At 43.4% G+C, this 19,951-nt stretch overlaps 2 protein-coding genes across 7 annotated transcripts in view; both read left to right on the plus strand.

Annotated features, from left to right (window-relative positions):
- Nucleotides 1-5,147, plus strand: part of PACSIN2 (protein kinase C and casein kinase substrate in neurons 2) — a 71,473-nt gene extending 66,326 nt beyond the window's left edge. For all 5 annotated transcript variants that reach the window (XM_073650027.1, XM_073650031.1, XM_073650030.1 and 2 more), the window contains 2 exons: nucleotides 1,570-1,760; nucleotides 2,688-5,147. In XM_073650027.1, the coding sequence (XP_073506128.1) occupies nucleotides 1,570-1,760; nucleotides 2,688-2,800 (304 nt within the window). In that variant the 3' untranslated portion in view covers nucleotides 2,801-5,147. The remainder of the gene's footprint in view (nucleotides 1-1,569; nucleotides 1,761-2,687) is intronic.
- A 5,801-nt stretch (nucleotides 5,148-10,948) lies between these two features.
- Nucleotides 10,949-19,394, plus strand: SAMM50 (SAMM50 sorting and assembly machinery component). 2 transcript variants are annotated; one of them, XM_073650032.1, is made up of 15 exons: nucleotides 10,950-11,110; nucleotides 12,458-12,568; nucleotides 12,920-13,021; nucleotides 13,089-13,176; nucleotides 13,327-13,433; nucleotides 13,568-13,698; nucleotides 15,900-15,987; nucleotides 16,159-16,287; nucleotides 16,469-16,540; nucleotides 16,743-16,829; nucleotides 18,005-18,075; nucleotides 18,164-18,231; nucleotides 18,327-18,473; nucleotides 18,562-18,703; nucleotides 19,176-19,394. In XM_073650032.1, exons 1-15 carry the CDS (start codon nucleotides 11,090-11,092, stop codon nucleotides 19,219-19,221), a joined length of 1,410 nt encoding a protein of 469 aa, XP_073506133.1. In that variant the 5' UTR covers nucleotides 10,950-11,089; the 3' UTR covers nucleotides 19,222-19,394. The 2 variants fall into 2 exon arrangements, with proteins under 2 accessions (XP_073506134.1, XP_073506133.1); XM_073650033.1 differs by lacking the exon at nucleotides 12,920-13,021 and having other exon boundaries at nucleotides 10,949-11,110.
- Nucleotides 19,395-19,951: the final 557 nt, after the last annotated feature.

Below are 19,951 nucleotides of genomic sequence, written 5' to 3' on the forward strand. Positions count from 1 at the left end.
TTGTTATCTTATCACTTTAAAGGTCTCTTTTCAATCAGCCCCGTAGGATGACAGGAGTTCAGTACTTAATAAGGGCAGACATTGTAGACTTGTGAAAATGTAACCACATTTGAGCAGAATGATAAGTGCTCAGTACTTAATAAGGGCAGACATTGTAGACTCGTAACGATGTAACCACATTTGAGCAGGATGACTGGAGCTCAGTACTTAATAAGGGCAGACATTGTAGACTTGTGAAAATGTAACCACATTTGAGCAGAATGATAAGTGCTCAGTACTTAATAAGGGCAGACATTGTAGACTTGTGAAAATGTAACCACATTAGAGCAGAATGATAGGTGCTCAGTACTTAATAAGGGCAGACATTGTAGACTCGTGAAAATGTAACCACATTTGAGCAGAATGATTGGTGCTCAGTACTTAATAAGGGCAGACATTGTAGACTCGTAACGATGTAACCACATTTGAGCAGGATGACTGGAGCTCAGTACTTAATAAGGGCAGACATTGTAGACTCGTGAAAATGTAACCACTTGTGACACATCAGATTTTAAGGTGCTCCAATCCCCAACCAATTTCTTAAATGAAAGCACACGGCCAAGCACTGCTCTCCTCTAAAGGCAGACCCATAAACCTTTCTATTGACACCTGTTCAAAATGTCTAGAATACTCCAGTTTTGACAATTTATACCCCTTTAGATGCCTCAGTCGATGGGGACACTGGCATCTAATCAGTGAGATGGAGGAAGGTGGATGTGTGACCTCTCCTGGCCAATCAGCTTCCCTGCAACCTTATAGTGGGGTGTTAATGTGTTGTCATAACAGCTGGGGGTCTAATAAAACCCCCCAGGGGCTTAAAAAGGTTTAATAGGAGGACAGAAATGGTAACAAACACAAAAATTAAAAAGGTATACTTATACGGCTACGTTAAACAAAGAATAAAAATTAATTAGATTAAAAAAAAAGTATACGGCTTTGTTATAAAAAAATAAAAATAAATAAATAAAAAAATGAATTATTAAAAAAAAAAAAGAACCTGTCTGCGGCGGGTGATTTATTAGGTATGTTATGAAGTTAGCGCAGAGGTTAAAGCTCCGTTGCGTCCAATGAATTCTATCTACCTGCGGCCACCACTAGAGGGAGCTCACTGCATGCAGGTTTATTATTGTGCTCAATCAATGACTGCTGCATGTTGAGCTCCCCCTAGTGGTGGCTGCAGGTAGATAGAATTGTGTCATCGTGTACTCATGTCTGTGCAGAGGATTTGGAGCTCTGGATTAGAATATTGAGAACTCTGGCCAATATAAAGAGATATTTAGACATTATTCTACACAGAATCTAAGAGGAGGAGGTCGGTGATTACAGCTGCCGGCCCTGACCATTACTATATCTGCACGAGCTTCATTCACTTAACAAACCTATTTGTTTTCACCTGTAAAGCTGGAGCTCGTACGTAGCTGACCGCTCAACTCCTTGGCCCGCTCTGTGTTCGGGGAGGTTGTAGCCGCTCCACCTTCCCTTTTACTTTGGGGTATATGGGTTCTTACCCGGCATCGTCTTGTATTCCAGCGTCAGCAGCTACGAAAAGAGTTACCCCACCGAGTGGTCCGATGACGAGTCCAACAACCCCTTCACCAGCAACGACGCCAATGGGGACAGCAACCCGTTTGATGAAGAGGCGGCCGCCGGATCGGAGGTCCGGGTCAGAGCTCTGTACGACTACGACGGGCAGGAGACTGACGAGCTCAGCTTCAAAGCTGGTAAGGAGGGAGGGGACGATGCCGGTCAGAAATGAGGACAAATTAAAAAAAAAAAAAATACATAATGTGAGGAGAAAGAAAAATGGAAGTGTAAAGTATGGCGAGTTGTGTGGTGCTTTTAATGTTTAAAGGGGTTGTCTCATAAACAGCAGATATAGCCTACCCATTTGTATAAGTGGTCCGATTCAATCCCGAGAACAAATGGTCCCAAAATCTCCTGTGTGAGTGAGGTGGTATTGAGCATGTGCGACCTCTGCTCCATTCACTCTTTATAGTGCTGGTGGTCGCACATGCTCAGTATCCCTCCATTTTATGCTCTAGATTTGGAATGGTCAAAGTAACCCGACCTCCGGCGATCATAAACTTCTCTATCCTGTTAGGCGATAAACCCTTTTAAGGTTATTCTTGTAGGTGCCAATCAATTTGAACAGAGCAGAGCTGTACTGTAAAGCATGAGGGAGTGCCAAAGCAGCAGTAGAGCTAAATTTTAGGTGCTCACCTCACCTATACGAAGTAATTTATCCTTTCTAGGCTATAAACGTCCTATAGAAAATGTAAAGGTGCTGTCTAGTTCAGGGGCCCTGTTTTCATACCCTTTATTAGGGAGTTCTCATGGGGTCCTCAACTCTTGGCCAGATTGGGGAGCGGTTATCTAAAGCAATCCAGTCTCCTGTCCTGCATTACACCACATTCAATTGATTTGAATTGGCATTGTGTAATACTACGTTCCTCCTGCGGGAGTGCTGCAGGGAATCTGAACACTTTATTTCCTGGTATCCTCGGCGATCACAACTGATCGGTAGTGATCTCTGCATGGGGGACACTTTTGTGTTTAGTTTATTTTCAAGTAGGGATTGTCCAAAAGCGGAGCCCCCACACGTACATGACAATATGACCCATCACCTTGTGTTTTTGGGTTTTTTTTAGGAGAAGAGCTGACAAAAATAGAAGATGAAGACGAACAAGGCTGGTGCAAAGGGCGTCTAGACGGCGGACAAGTGGGCCTGTACCCTGCAAACTACGTGGAGCCCGTGCAGTGACATCGGACGCCGTCCCTCCCCCCGCCTCTAGCGCGCGCCTAGTTCTCCTAATAACCTGTAATCTCGTCCCTGGGATGAGTTAATGCGACATAACCTGTAAATATTACAATGTAAGGAAGATGCGGTTGACACTAGGAATGACTTTGCATACATTCGGTAGAACTGGGAATCTTGATGTTTTTTGATTTTTAATTTTTTTTTTTTTTTTTTCCTCCCTCTTTTTCAAAGTTTAGACACAGAGTCCCCATAAAAGCAGCAGCTGTCCTTGCTTTGAAAGGGACCCAATTTAGTGCAAAATCAGCACACTTAAGAAAACGCTCCTGCTTGTTTTCTTGCTGTAATGTTTTTTTTTTTTCGATTTAATATAATTTTATTATTGGTCGCTGTTGTGGACAGTGCCTTGCATTGATCCTGTGCATTCATGTATCCATATGACTTGTTAGAAGTGACCTTTTCTGTAATGTGGAATATATATTTTTTTAAGCGTTGCAGTTCTGTATTTTTTTTTTTTTTTTTTTTTACGAGGTTCTTGTCTTATTTAATGCCGGGGGTAGATAAGAATTTTTCCCCCCTCTTACACCCCCCCCCTCTTTTCACCTCTTTTCTCACCCCTCCCCCCCCCCCCCCCCTTTTTTATTCATTTTTTTTTCCTCGCTGCTCCTATTCTATTAAAAAACATAAATCTAAATTATAAGCTTGGGTTTTATCCCAACACGCAACACCATATATTTAAAAAAATAAATAAATAAAAAAAAAATTAAATTAAATCGCCTGGCCTTAGCGAATAGTAATATAGTATTGTATTTAAAAGGGCTGTTACAATAAATTGTGGCAGAGCTCAAACACCTAAACCTGGGTCAAAAATAATTAAAATATAAAAAAATATATATATATATATATTTTCTAATTATTATTTTCTTTTTTCCTTCCCGTGACGATATTCCGAAACTATCGATTTCGACTTCAACAGATCAAAACCCGGATTAATCAGGGACTATTTTCTGGTATTTAACTCTTTCCTCTCACTTCACATTCCCTCGCGTTGTACAAATGATCTGATGATGGTGTCTATTTTTATTATTGTAATTTTATGGGGGGGATTTTTGTTAATTTTTTTTTTTCTATTCTGTCCTGTCCTGTACAGTAAAGCAAATCAGATTTTTTTTTTTTTTTTTCTTCTATTCTGTCCTGTCCTGTACGGTAAAGCAAATCTCTGATATTGGTTGTCGGCCGCTTTCCCTGTTGGTCAGAGACAAAGTATTACATGAAAACCTCTATTCCTAGGACCAACTGAGAGCCATGCACCTATTTTACCTTGAGCTTGTCATGGTGGGTAAGGGCTTTTTTTCGGGTCAAGACTCCACCTTTTCCGTAGACTTGATGCAGAACCAGAGCTGATCTAGGTTAACCAGTTACATCCTAATGGCTACATATGTGTCCAGACTTTCTTCATGTCGTCATCTACTGTACAAGTAGCCAAACGCTGTGTTCGAGTAATGTGCGTTTGTGTCTATATGGGAAAAAAAAAAAAAAAAATACTAATAAAAAAAATCTACATATTTATGCCTCTATATATAGATATATAAACCATTGACTATACCGGAGAGAATCCTTTTAAACGCATGTCGTCTCGTGGATTTCATGACAGACTATGCTTGAAGACTGTTATCGATTCTAGATCCTTCCATCCTTCCTAGTTTTGGCTGTATCATAGTCTTTAAAAGTATTCTGTGATTCTGGGGAAAAAAAAAAAACTTAAAAAATTGAAAAAAAAAAATACAAGAAAAAAACAACTAAAATTTTAGTAATAAATTAAGGCAAAAAAAAAAAAAAAAAGTGTCGTGAATACGTAACTTTGGAAATTGGTGACTTCTTCGTAAGCTTCTTCTCAGTCCTGTGTGGATTTCTCGTAGCTAAACACTGTAAAAGCGTCTTCCACAACGTCTCGGAGATGGAGAGAATCTCGGACGGTGGCACCTACAGAGTTGGGTCTTCTCGGAAGAAGACGGTGGCTTCTTACCTCGGTGCCACACGTCCCCCAGATAGTTGATTTATGACCAGGGGCTAACTGATCTGGTGGATCCGTGATGTGCAGAGTAGATCCCTTGTTTTTTTGTCCTCCGTCCTATACCCCTTCCCCACGGAACAGGCACGAGAGACCTGGTTTATAAAGATGTGTTTGTCGATAGTTTCTAATACGGTTTGTTGAGGAAAGTCTTTACTGCATACTATAGCACAAATAACTGTTCACAAAGCTGATTTGTGGGATTTCGGGTAAGTTGTGCCACACCAGGAATCTTGGCTGTAATCCTATGAAAAGAATACAAATATATTTTATTGGAATTCTCCCGGTGTTTTTGTGTGTTTATTTTCTATTTTTATACTATACACATAATGGGTTTACATTCCCTTCACCAGTGGCTGTCAGACCCCCTGTCTTAGCCTTAGCCTCTAATCGAAGGAAATGGATTTCTTCTCATCATATCTATTATTTTAAAGGGGGTTTTCGGACCTCAAATTTTTTTTTTTGTTTCATTAGCTAATCTGTTTTAAATTGTAATAAAATAGACCCACACAATGTATTTTTGTGTTTGTTTTTGTTTTTTTACTTTTATTTCCTCTGGATTTTGACATCAGGCTGCCATTTTGGATTTTTTTATTGGCTTCTCTTTCTTTGTTGGCAGCTTCCTGCTCGTTTTCGTAACCAAACCCATGAAGCTTTGTGCTGGCCTCATAGCCTGAGCTAGTATCACCCCACTCATCTGCTCTCAGACTACCCACTTTAAGCAGTCTGCGAGTAAGGGCGCATTCACACATCCATATGAAACAGTCTGTGATTCACAGACCTGTCGTGGGTCCCCGGACCTGAACTTGACAGCTTCAGAGACGCATATGAGGTTGTCAAGTTCAGGTTAAGGGACCGTGGCCAGTCCGTACTTGTACTGCAACACACAAATGTGTGGATCTGTCCTTACACAGAGAAATCACACAAGTACACTGCAAAAAGCCAAGTGTGTCCATGTTGGGTCTGGCAGCTTCCTGTCACTCAACATGATGGCGGCTATGACATCCCATCTACACACCAGAACAGAAGACCAGAAAGCGCTCAGTCAACACGTCACAAGAAGTCGGCCAGTTGTAGTATGGATCGGTCATGTGATCCGGGGGGCACGGGGCATGTCAAAAGAGGGAGACCGTCGTGCGGAATAGACCCAGAAAAATAAAATGGTTGTGGCAGACCCCTTTGTGTACGTAACCTTAAAGTTTTTGGGCTGGACACAGTTTTTTGAGCAGTGTTGAGCTTTGTGCGAGATTTTGCAGAGTTTTTGTACATTTTCTGCTTTAAAAATGTCTAAAAGAAAACACATAGCCAAGAGGGGGGTTGTGAAGGATTGGAAAAACAATGGTTTCCTTGATCCATCTTGCTGTTGGTGTGTGGTATTGCAGCCCAGCTCCATTCAATTTTATGGAGTTGCGCTGCATTATCAGACACCACCTATGTGCAGGTGTGGCGCTATGTGGCTATCACTTGGCACCACTGCCAGAATTGCTCAATTAAACTTTCCATCATACTGATCACCTTTTTATAATAGTAGTGTTTTTTTTTTTTTAAATACAGATTTCCAAATCTAATACATAGCTGTAGAATTAAGCAATGAAATTGACTGCCTGCAGCCACCACTAGAGGGAGCTCACTGCAAACTACAGTATCTTATCAAATTCCGCATATAAACTGTGCACAGAGCTCCCTCTAGTGGTGACTGCAGGCGGACAATGTTAGAATGTACCTTCCTGTCTATGCAGGGGATTAAGAAGGTATGGCTCTGTGCGCAGACGATGAAATTTTCTGTTTTCCTCCCGCCAAAAAACTATTATGTCGCAAAGGCCAAAACTGTATTCCAATCTTAGTCCGATTTATATGGCCACCTGACTGCATCAGTAGGGGAAGAAAAAAATCCTTCCTGACTCCATATAGGGCAATCAGATTTGTCCTCTGGATCAACGCCCCATCACAGACTCTACTGCCGATAAACTAATATATTTCAAGAAAGGCATCCAGGCCCTGCTTGAATTTTAAGTGGTGAATCAACCATTACATCGTGTGGCAGAGAGTTCCATAGTCTCACTGCTGTTACAGTAAAGAATCCATAGTCTCACTGCTGTTACAGTAAAGAATCCATAGTCTCACTGCTCTTACAGTAAAGAATCCATAGTCTCGCTGCTCTTATAGTAAAGAATCCAGTCTCACTGCTCTTACAGTAAAGAATCCATAGTCTCTGCTCCTATAGTAAGGAATCCATAGTCTCACTACTCTTACATTAAATAATCCATAGTCTCACTGCTAGTACAGTAAAGAATCTATAGTCTCACTACTTACAGTAAAGAATCCATAGTCTCACTGCTCGTACTGTAAAGAATCTATAGTCTCACTGCTCTTACAGTAAGGAATCCATAGTCTCACTGTTCTTTCAGTAAAGAATCCATAGTCTCACTGCTCATTCAGTAAAGAATCCATAGTCTCACTACTCTTACATTATTTAATCCATAGTCTCACTGCTCTTACAGTAAAGAATCTATAGTCTCACTTCTCTAACAGTAAAGAATCTATAGTCTCGCTGCTCTTTCAGTAAAGAATCCATAGTCTTAGTGCTCCTATAGTAAGGAATCCATAGTCTCACTGCTCTTACAGTAAAGAATCCATAGTCTCACTGCTCTTTCAGTAAAGAATCCATAGTCTCACTACTCTTACATTAAATAATCCATAGTCTCGCTGCTCTTTCAGTAAAGAATCCATAGTCTCGCTGCTCTTTCAGTAAAGAGTCCATAGTCTCACTGCTCTTACAGTAAAGAATCCATAGTCTCACTGCTCTTACAGTAAAGAATCCATAGTCTCACTACTCTTACAGTAAAGAATCCATAGTCTCAGTGCTCCTATAGTAAGGAATTCATAGTCTCACTGCTCGTACAGTAAAGAATCTATAGTCTCACTGCTCATACAGTAAAGAATCTATAGTCTCACTGCTCTTACAGTAAGGAATCCATAGTCTCACTGCTCTTTCAGTAAAGAATCCATAGTCTCAGTGCTCCTATAGTAAGGAATCCATAGTCTCACTGCTCTTACATTAAATAATCCATAGTCTCACTGCTCTTACAGTAAAGAATCTATAGTCTCACTGCTCTTACAGTAAAGAATCTATATTCTCACTGCTCATACAGTAAAGAATCCATAGTCTCACTTTTTGTATTACAGTAAAGAATCCATAGTCTCACTGTCCTTACAGTAAGGAATCCATAGTCTCACTGCTCATACAGTGAAGAATCCAAAGTCTCACTGCTCGCACAGTAAAGAATTTATAGTCTCACTGCTCATACAGTAAAGAATCCATAGTCTCACTGCTCTTACAGTAAGGAATCCATAGTCTCACTGCTCTTTCAGTAAAGAATCCACAGTCTCACTGCTCATACAGTAAAGAATCCATAGTCTCACTGCTCGTACAGTAAAGAATCCATAGTCTCACTGCTTGTACAGTAAAGAATCCATAATCTCACTGCTCGTACAGTAAAGAATCCATAGTCTCACTGCTCGTACAAAGGAATCATAGTCTCACTGCTCTTCCAGTAAATAATCTCCATCTGTGATTGATTAAACTTTATGTCCTATAGCTGCAGATCATGCCCCTTTGTCCCCCAGTTGTTAACCCAAAGGGGTTGAATTAAAAGTTCCCTCCTCTCCTGTCCAGCCGTTATCCGCACTTACAGCTGATGGGCCAGGATTCACTGCTGAACAACAGAGAATCTGCATGGCCACAACAATCGGACTCATTAGCACTAGTGTCTGGACTCCTGACTACTATGCTACAGTATGGGACCTTGTTCAGACGTCAGTATTTTTCACATGCTCGGGGGGCGCAGTGAGGAGCCGCACCTTCCTGCCTGTCTTGGCTCTGGCATGGACATGGCACCATCATCATCATCGCTACTTGTCCATACCAAGGAAAGGCAGAGCAGGCGCGGTTCCTCAGCTCCTCATGACTCTTGGGTGGCCATTGAGGGAACTGAAAATGGGGCACCTAGCTGGGAGGCAGCGACAGCAGAAAGGACTAATATTGGGGATTTAGGGTCCGGTGAACACAAGTTTTCAAGTGTTGATCGGGGGATTTCTGACAGGTGGGACCAGAACCGATCAGCATAGCGAGGTACTTTCATCCCTGCTAGCTTGGAGAGGCAGTGAGCATGTTCGACTGCCGCTCCCTTCATTCTCTATGGGGCTGCTGAGCGCTGCACTCTGTTTTTCCTGGAAGCCCCCTAGAGAATGAATAGAGCGGAGATCGAGAATCCGACCCACCCCTCCATTCTAAGGACGCGGTCAGACGGCCGTATAAATCGGGACACAGTGCCTGGACTGGCCGGCGGCTCTACCTACTCGAGCTGCATAGAAATACATGGAGCTGTCACGCTCAGGTCGGGAGACCCGCCGGCCAGTCCGGGCACTGCGTTATGATCTCGCTTCGATTTATATGGCCGTCTGACTGCGCCTTTACAGGGATTAACGTTCACTGAATTGACAATCGATGCGACTGACGTAGGCCCTGAATAATAATGCTAATGGCATCCAGCAATTATGCGGTGGGGGGGCCGGATCGGCGTTGGAAAGGGGTGACATTCCCCATTTCCAACCTTTTAAATGCCGTGGTTAAGATTAACATCACCATCTAAGAGGTTAAACTGTAATGGGATCCGGCTCCATTCTCACAACTTAGATCTGGGTGCCGGCTGTAGAACACAGTGCGCGCCTGAACCCATGCCATACACTCCGTACAATGCACAGCTTCCAACATGTCCCTGTAATCGTAACGACCTGCACAACACAGATATCAGATTATTTACGGGGATCAGTAAATGGCGTGATCGTTTTTTTTTTTTTTATTTATTAAACCCATAAAAAAAATGTAATAAAAATAGAACGCTTAGGCTGTGTTCACATACAACTGAAATGCTGTGTTTTTTTTTTTTTTTCCCTGCACGCTTTCAGCAGGTGTTCGCACTAGAACCAGGGTAGGCCATCAATGTAAAAGTAGTGGACAACCCCTTTAACCCCTTCACCACTTGACGTAAACGTACTGCCTGGGATGCGGGTTCCCTATCCACTGCTATGTATAAGATGATCGCAGCTTCAAGTTCCCTAAGGGGACTATTAAATACAGTAAAAAGTGAGGATAAAGTTTTTAAAAATATGAAAAAAAACAGTACAGAAAAGTTCAAATCACCCCTCGTTTTCCCCAAATAAAAATAAAACAATAAATAAAATATAAATATATTTGGTATCGCCGCGTTCGTAAAAGTTCGATCTATAAAAATATAAAATAAATTAATCCGGTCGGTAAACGGCGTAAGGAAAAAAAAAATCAGAACGCCAGAATACATTTTTTTTTGGTCGCCATAAAATGCAATAATGGGCGATCAAAACATCGGATCTACCCCAAAATGGTATCAGTAAAAACGTCAGCTCAGATCGCAAAAAATAAGCCCTCACCCGGCCCCAGATCCCGAAAAATGGAGACGCTAGTGGTCTTGGAAAATGGCGCCATAATTCAATTTTTTTTTTACTAATTTGCGAATTTTTTTCACTACTTAAATAAGAAAGAACCTCTACATGTTTGGTGTCTGCGAACTCGTAATGACCTGGAGAATAATAATGGCCGGTCAGTTTTACCATACAGTGAACGTGGAAAGAAAAAAAGCAAAAAAACTGTTGTGGAATTGCACTTTTTTTTTGTAATTTCACCGCACTTTGAATTTTTTTGCCGTTTATCAGTACATTATTTAGTGTCGTTCAAAAGTACAACTCATCCCGCAAAAAAACAAGCGCCTGTACGGCCATATTGGCGAAAAAATAAAAAACTTATACCGAAAAATGGAAAATGGCTGCGGCGTGAAGGGGTTAAGAAGATTTATGGTAAAAAAAATAAACTCTTTTCATGATTTACTGCCTCCTTTCACCATTTATAGGATATAAACAAATATTTCTGACAAAAAAAGGTAAAAAGGAACAAAAGAAAAAGGAAATTGTTGTCATAGGAACTGAAATCTACGGGTAGCTAAAAGGGACAAAATACCTTACAGTCGTTCTGCAGGAAGCGTCACCGCGTCACGTGTCAAGCCTTCAGCCAATCATTCGCCGAAGAGGGCGGAGTTTCTCCCAAGTGTCATGGCGGCCTCCAGGATTGGTTGTTAGTCCGGGGGGTCATCGAGGCAGCTGCTAGCGGGGACGGACAGAGACCCGGAGAGATGGGGACGGTGCACGCTCGGGTGAGGCCCGGAACATTGTATATGGCTGTTATATATGGCCGAGCAGTGTATTGAGGCCTGTGGGGTATATGGAGACATGGAGGGGTATTAGTATAGGGCAGTTCCTGGGTGGAGCAATATGGCCGCCATTGGGGGGTTTCAGCTCACATTTCCTATTTTCTTTATTACCTGGAATGAAAAGTGGAAATAGTCTTATTTTTGTTGTTGTGGGGGATGGTGTTTCCATAGTAACACAGTGTTGTGACTGCTGCAAGGCCGGGGACAGTCCGGTCACTGGGATTTCCCACCTTCATAATGTTCTAAATAACCTAAATTGTCAGTCCGCAAACCCCTTTAAGGATGCACCTCCCTTCTAAGTAAAATCAATGCACTTTACAAAGGAAAACCACATAGTTCTGCAGGGAAGCTGCATACCCAAAACGGTATTTTTTTTTATTGTTATTATTTGCAAAGTAACACTTTTTAGGACTTTTAACGGCTCATCAGGACTTGTCAGAAGTTTGGTCCGGGTGCTATGACCCCCCGCTGATTGCTGAAACAAAGGGGTGGAGAATGCGCTCTCCTCTCAGTCTTTGTGGATTTTCTATGAGTTTTTCTACCCTCCTGCCTCTTCTTTTTGGGGGCCAGATCCCCACCATTAAAACCATTTATGATTTATCTTTAGAGGATATTCACACACTTATATTATTTGGGGGGCGGAAAATTCTTCTTCTAAAAAAAATCAAAAGTTTTGAAAAACTTAAAAACTCAGCAATTTTTTTTGTGACTGCAGTTATTTTTTTAGTAAAAAGAATCTACTACCGTCTTGTGGATGCAGCTCCTGTTCAGATTGATGTGTCTCCATGGTAACCAACTACTTAAAAACCCTGTGTAGTCGTCCGATCTGTCAGTAATGTTCATTCCTCCATAGTTGCACACCCTTTTGGGAGATGTGACGGATCAGAGCATGCCGCTAATGTTCATTCCTCCAAAGTTGCAGAAGTATACACACCCTTTTGAGAGTTTTCTCGGATGTGACAGATTCTGCAGGGCATGTCACTAATGTTCATTCCTCCCTAGTTGCAGAAGTCTACACACCCTTCTGGGATATTTCTCGGATGTGATGGATCAGGGCTTGCTGTTAATATTCATTCCTCCCTGGTTGCAGAAGTCTGCACACCCTTCGGGGAGATTTCTCGGATGTGACGGACCAGGGCATGTCGCTAATGTTAATTCCTCCCTAGTTGCAAAAGTCTACACACCCTTCTGGGAGATTTATCGGACCAGGACATGTCATTAATGTTAATTTCTCCCTTGTTGCAGAAGTCTACGGATCAGGACACGTCGCTAATGTTCATTCCTTTTCAGAGTTTGGATCCTCTTCCTATGGACGGGCCGGATTTTGGATCTGGAAGTGAGGACGGTGATCTGGTAGAAGTGGAGCCGCAAAAGAAGCAGGAAATCTTAGAAAATAAAGATGTGAGTGTGTGAAAGATCGACCCCCTTAACACCCGGGGAGCCCCAAATACATCCCTTTGCTCCATAGGAGGAGACCAGCGCTATAACAATGTGATAATTAGGGGCAGATTAGTATGAGAACAGCCGGGATCAAAACTTTCTCCAGTCCCGTGCATCAGTGCTGGAGAGCGGCTCCATCCTCCTGCGATCGATCGCTCTGCCCGATCACCATCACATGCATTGTCAGTGTGGGAAGGGGTTAAAAATTAAAGGGCTGCCCCCTAATATATATATATATATATATATATATATATATATATATATATATATATATATATATATATATATATATATATATATATTTTTTTTCAGGTCGTGGTTCAGCGCGTTCACTTCGAAGGTCTGGGAAGGACAAAAGACGACCTGGTCATGTCCGAGATCGCCGACGTCTTCAAGGCGAAGAATCTTATTGATGTTAGTGGAGGAGGGAGTGATATTTCGGTTTTATGTCGGTCTCGACACCAATTTTGATGTTTCTTAGGTGATGAGGAAATCGCACGAGGCCCGAGACAAGCTCCTCCGGATGGGAATATTCAGACAAGTGGAGGTTTTAGTGGATACCTGCCAAGGTGAGCGCATGGGAGAATAAGAGACGGTGCCCTCTGCTGGTCAGTATCAGTATGTGTACACTGTCACCAGCAGGGGGAGCTAGATAATATAGAAATAAGCCGGAGACCCTAGTTATAATTTAACCCCGTAATAATTTTATACCCCTCTAGATGACGATGCTCTTCCCAATGGCCTGGACGTCACCTTCGAAGTCAACGAGCTACGAAGGTTAACCGGAAGTTATAACACGATGGTCGGCAACAATGAAGGCAGCATGGTACGATACGGTCTGTGCCGATCCTCCTGGAAAATTTAGGAATAAAGTGTCACCTGCAGGGGGCGCTACGAGTTGGGGTTATCTTCCTACAAAGAGCCTGTACCTAAATCTTTGACTTTTTTTTTTTTTTAAAGGTTCTTGGACTCAAATTGCCCAACCTGTTTGGTCGCGCTGAAAAGATGACGTTCCAGTTCTCGTACGGGACCAAGGAGACGTCATACGGTTTGTCCTTCTTCAAGCCGCAAGTCGGGAACTTTGAAAGGAAGTAAGGATCGGCTTCATCCGCTGATGATTATCAGAATTTACGGTGGGGGGGTTTATTAAAAGGGGTTTACCTATGATTAGGGGGTAGGTTACCAGCACCTGTACCCCATGTAGTGGCCATTCTCGGTACTGCAGTTAAAGTGAATGTGACCTGCAGTACCAAGGACTGCCACTACACGGTGTACATTGCTGTACACCAGGGATGTCAAACTCAAACACACAGAGGGCCAAAGTGAAAAACTTGGACAAAATCGCGGGCCAAGCGGTATACAGTATAATAGGCCCCACATAGTCCTCCATACAGTATAATGGGCCCCACATAGTCCTCCATACAGTATAATGGGCCCCACATAGTCCTCCATACAGTATAATGGGCCCCACATAGTCCTCCATACAGTATAATGGGCCCCACATAGTCCTCCATACAGAATAATGCACCCCACATAGTCCTCCATACAGAATAATGAGCCCCACATAGTCCTCCATACAGTATAATGGGCCCCACATAGTCCTCCATACAGTATAATGGGCCCCACATAATCCTCCATACAGAATAATGAGCCCCATTTAGTCCTCCATACAGTATAATGGGCCCCACATAGTCCTCCATACAGTATAATGGGCCCCACATAGTCCTCCATACAGAATAATGAGCCCCACATAGTCCTCCATACAGAATAATGAGCCCCACATAGTCCTCCATACAGTATAATGGGCCCCACATAGTCCTCCATACAGTATAATGGGCCCCACATAGTCCTCCATACAGAATAATGAGCCCCACATAGTCCTCCATACAGAATAATGGGCCCCACATAGTCCTCCATACAGAATAATGGGCCCCACATAGTCCTCCATACAGTATAATGGGCCCCACATAGTCCTCCATACAGTATAATGGGCCCCACATAGTCCTCCATACAGAATAATGGGCCCCACATAGTCCTCCATACAGAATAATGGGCCCCACATAGTCCTCCATACAGAATAATGGGCCCCACATAGTCCTCCATACAGAATAATGGGCCCCACATAGTCCTCCATACAGAATAATGGGCCCCACATAGTCCTCCATACAGAATAATGAGCCCCACATAGTCCTCCATACAGAATAATGGGCCCCACATAGTCCTCCATACAGAATAATGGGCCCCACATAGTCCTCCATACAGTATAATGGGCCCCACATAGTCCTCCATACAGAATAATGGGCCCCACATCGTCCTCCATACAGAATAATGGGCCCCACATAGTTCTCCATACAGAATAATGGGCCCCACATAGTCCTCCATACAGAATAATGGGCCCCACATAGTCCTCCATACAGAATAATGAGCCCCACATAGTCCTCCATACAGAATAATGAGCCCCACATAGTCCTCCATACAGAATAATGGACCCCACATAGTCCTCCATACAGAATAATGAGCCCCACATAGTCCTCCATACAGTATAATGGGCCCCACATAGTCCTCCATACAGAATAATGAGCCCCACATAGTCCTCCATACAGAATAATGGACCCCACATAGTCCTCCATACAGTATAATGGGCCCCACATAGTCCTCCATACAGAATAATGGACCCCACATAGTCCTCCATACAGAATAATGAGCCCCACATAGTCCTCCATACAGAATAATGAGCCCCACATAGTCCTCCATACAGAATAATGGACCCCACATAGTCCTCCATACAGTATAATGGGCCCCACATAGTCCTCCATACAGAATAATGGACCCCACATAGTCCTCCATACAGAATAATGAGCCCCACATAGTCCTCCATACAGTATAATGGGCCCCACATAGTCCTCCATACAGAATAATGGGCCCCACATAGTCCTCCATACAGAATAATGCGCCCCACATAGTCCTCCATACAGAATAATGGACCCCACATAGTCCTCCATACAGTATAATGGCCCCACATAGTCCTCCGTACAGCATAATGGGGCCCCGCGTAGTCCTCCGTGCAGCATAATGGGGCCCCGCGTAGTCCTCCGTGCAGCATAATGGGGCCCCGCGTAGTCCTCCGTGCAGCATAATGGGGCCCCGCGTAGTCCTCCATACAATTAAATTTGCCAGTGGTCACGCTGCCCTCTTGTGTTTAATTTGCGACTTTTTTTTTACAATTAAATAGTGTTTCAAATCTGTTAATAAATCCCCCTTGTCATCTGTTCTCCTCCTTCTCTCCGTGCAGTTTCTGCTTCAATCTGTACAAAGTGACCGGACAGTTCCCCTGGAGTTCGCTGCGAGAGACCGACCGCGGCCTGTCAGCTGAAGTCAATGTATGGAAAATAATTAATAGAGTCGGGGGAGAGGACCTGGGTTCATTATTAGCGAAATTAGATTGCCCAGGATTAAATGTGTAAATAAATATAGCGCCACAGTCGATCACAGGTTGCCTTATGGTATTGCAACTCAGACTTCACAATCCTGTACATCTCCATTCGTTATAGTTTCCAATATGGAAGACCAGCCACACCTTGAAGTGGGAGGGAGTCTGGAGAGAACTCGGCTGTTTAGCAAGAACCGCGTCGTTTGCCATCCGGGAGGAAAGTGGTCACTCGCTGAAGTCTTCTCTCTCGGTGAGAAGTCTTGTCTTCCATTCACATGAGACGGAGGCTTTGATGCTGCGGTGATGGCGGCACATGAGACCGCTGCAGCCAAACACGGGTGCCCCCCCATATATCTGACTATAGGGGAGGGGGGGAGGAGGGGGTCGGGGCTTTTCTAAATTGACTTTTTTTTTTCTGTTTTAATTCACAGCATTCAATGATGATTGATTCCCGCAATTCTACAATCCTGCCAAAGAGGGGCGCCTTACTGAAAATCAACCAGGTGACGCCATCTTCTACCAATAGCCCTAAGCTTGACTATGATGTACTATAGAGGGGGATATCCAGTAATGTGAAATCTCTGGGGGGTATCGAAGGGGTCTGAGCGCTGTATACAGGCCTTGGGGTTGTAGAAACCATTCCCAGTCCAAGACCAATATATCTGTATACGGTACATATACTATCAGTCTGTCTGTGCTCTGCAGGAGCTGGCCGGGTACACCGGAGGGGACGTCAGCTTCTTAAAGGAAGACTTTGAACTGCAAATAAACAAGCGGCTGGCGTGGGACTCGGTGAGATGTTACAGACTAATGAAAGCTGCCTTTGTTTTTCTTGATGTTCCAGTAACTCATGGTATATGTGGATGTATAGAACAGGCTCTGTGGCTGGGCCCGCGGCGCTCCCTCTGTGGCTGGGCCCGCGGCGCTCCCTCTGTGGCTGGGCCCGCGGCGCTCCCTCTGTGGCTGGGCCCGCGGCGCTCCCTCTGTGGCTGGGCCCGCGGCGCTCCCTCTGTGGCTGGGCCCGCGGCGCTCCCTCTGTGGCTGGGCCCGCGGCGCTCCCTCTGTGGCTGGGCCCGCGGCGCTCCCTCTGTGGCTGGGCCCACGGCGCTCCCTCTGTGGCTGGGCCCGCGGCGCTCCCTCTGTGGCTGGGCCCGCGGCGCTCCCTCTGTGGCTGGGCCCACGTCATACAGCCAGCACCTACCTTTGACAGCAGTGACCGGAGCAAGCTCCTTATCACTGCTGTTTATCTATGTAGATGGGTTACCATTGGATTCGGGTGTCTCCTGAAGATCTATCCCATCACTGCCATCTTTGTAGTCCCATCTCGTGGCTAGGCTTAATAGCAGATCACTTTTTTTTTACTATATCCATAATACTGAAGTATTGCAGTATATAGTAAGTGGTCAAACAAAATTAAAAAGTAAAAAAAAAAAAAAGTGAAAATGATTTAGCAAATGTCATTAAAAATATTTAAATCTAAATGTTTGGATCAACCGCACATCCCCCTTTACCCAATCCGAAAAAAAAAAAAATTAGATAAAATGAATCCATAAGATAAAAGGCGAAAAAGGAAAAAAAAAATCAAAATGCCAGAATTGCTGTTTTTTGGTCATCATCATCTTGCATTTCCCAAAAACTGAATAAAAAGCAACTGAAAAATTAAGACTGTGACCGGTAAAGTATTTTATTGCACACAGACACTGAACATACCTTACTGATCGCTAATAGATGGGGAGATTAAAAAAAACCAAACTGCACTGATACGTTAAAAAATAAAGCTACCTGCAGCCACCACTAGAGGGAGCTTTATTGAAGGGAGATATTATTGTATCTCAGCTCCACCTAGTGGCAGTTCTGGAATTTTACAACACTGTGTGCTGGAAACAAAAGTATAAATATGGACATTTTATTGTATTTTTTAGTTGCCCAGTTAATGAGTGGTGTATAATACGTGGCTCTTGCTGTAGGTGCTGTCCACTTCTCTCTGGGGCGGGATGCTGGTTCCTCTTGGAGATAGGCCGTCCAGTATTGCAGATCGGTGTGTAAAAGAGGGAACCACCTGCTTGGTCAATGTCTAATATTATTATTATTATAGTGTTTAATCACCATTTATATTTTGTGTAAAGGTTTTATTTGGGAGGACCGACAAGTGTGCGGGGATTCAGTATGTACAGCATCGGACCCCAGAGCGAAGGTCGGTACTTTTACATCAGATGACAGACGTGGGTTGGCTGCAACTAGGCTCCATGTTATTGATGATGATATTTGGTCTCTACGCTGTCCGTGCAGGTGACTATCTGGGCGGTGAAGCTTACTGGGCTGGGGGTGTCCATCTCTACACCCCATTACCCTTCCGTCCTGGCCGGGGCGGTTTTGGAGACCTCTTCAGGACACATTTCTTCCTTAATGCTGGAAACCTCTGCAACCTGAACTATGGTAAGGAGAACGTACAGAGGACGGGAGAACATATAGAGGACGAGAGAACGTATAGAGGACTAATCTTATTGTGTTTCTTCATTCGCAGGCGAGGGCCCCCGAGCTCACCTCCGCAGGCTGGCAGAGTGCATCCGCTGGTCTTATGGCGCGGGCATCGTGCTGCGACTGGGAAACATCGCTAGACTGGAACTAAATTACTGCATCCCCATGGGCGTCCAGAGCGGAGACCGGTACGTAAGGGTAGCAGGTTACGGCAACTCCCATTTTTTTAATACCATTTTGGGGTAGATACGATGTTTTGATCGCCTGTTATTGCAACCACAAAATTGTAATTCTGGCGTTTTTTTTCTCTCGTTACGCCGTTTATCGATTAGATTAATTTACTTTATATTTTGATCGGTCATATCTGAATGCAACGATTCGAAATGTGTATATTTTTTTAAAATTTAATATTTAATTAATTTATTTTTTAACTTTTATTAAATAGTCTCCTTAGGGGATTTGAAGCTGCGATTGTCTGAAACAATGAAACATAGTTTGTTGATTAATTTTTTTTTTTTTTAAGTAATTTAAAAATATTCTTAACTAATTTCGACAAAAAAACCCACCAGAAATGTCAGCAGTTAATTTCCACATAAAGATGCGATTGATACTAGCAGCGTGGTCCCGTGTTATCCCCTTCACCCGTGTCCTCTCCTCTAGGATCTGTGACGGAGTGCAGTTCGGCGCCGGGATCCGATTCCTGTAATTTTCGGACAAGTTTCACCGCAGAAAAAAAACCCAAAATCTCTTCACTATTTAAATCCGACATTTGGTTTTTGTTCTTGCTCCAAAGAAAAAAGTTCCTAAAGTTTCATGTATGTACTGAATTTTATGCACAGATTTTTCCCAATGGCCGCACTATTAAAAATTATGAAATAAGACCCTCTTGGATGAATTTAAAGGGGTTGTCCAGGTCGGTAACGGAGGATGCATACGGTCTGGTAACATCATCACTGACATATCCACTGCGAAACCTGAATTATATACTAATCTGAGCTACTAAGTGATCAGTGAAGAAGGGTAAAGTAAGGGGGGGGTGGAGCATAAGTATATTGGAGAAGAGGTCTGGGAATAATATAGTCATGGATTTGATATAATTAACTTTTAGTTATACCCAGCAATAGAAATGGTGAAAAAGAGGAGGACGGGGAAGCCTTGTGGGCACAGCTTGAAGGGGTTGTCCAGGGTTAGGGGGGAAGTGGGGGAGGGTGAATTAAAAAAAAATGGGCACTTTATTCCAACAGCTCCTCTACCTGGCCGTGGGTTGGGTGTAGTATTAAAGCACAGTTCGATTGATTTCAATGGTTAGCTGCAATACCACACACAGCCAGGTGTGGCGCTGTTAGCAGAAAGCGGCTGAGGTTTTTCTGCTTCTGGATAATCCCTTTTAATTAAAACCAGTCATAAGAAAACTGAAGATCACACAAAGCTGCAAA

Source organism: Phyllobates terribilis, unplaced genomic scaffold (genome assembly GCF_046119375.1).
Source record: "Phyllobates terribilis strain yellow unplaced genomic scaffold, ASM4611937v1 Scaffold_10__3_contigs__length_209671492, whole genome shotgun sequence".
Classification (NCBI taxonomy): Eukaryota; Metazoa; Chordata; class Amphibia; order Anura; family Dendrobatidae; genus Phyllobates; species Phyllobates terribilis.

Excerpts from the sequence above, each read along its gene's own strand:
- SAMM50 (XM_073650032.1), top strand. The coding sequence starts at position 11,090 with ATGGGGACGGTGCACGCTCGG. Across the intron at positions 13,177-13,326 it reads TTTAGTGGATACCTGCCAAG|ATGACGATGCTCTTCCCAAT; the intron begins GTGAGCGCATGG and ends ATACCCCTCTAG. Across the intron at positions 13,699-15,899 it reads GTCGGGAACTTTGAAAGGAA|TTTCTGCTTCAATCTGTACA; the intron begins GTAAGGATCGGC and ends CTCTCCGTGCAG.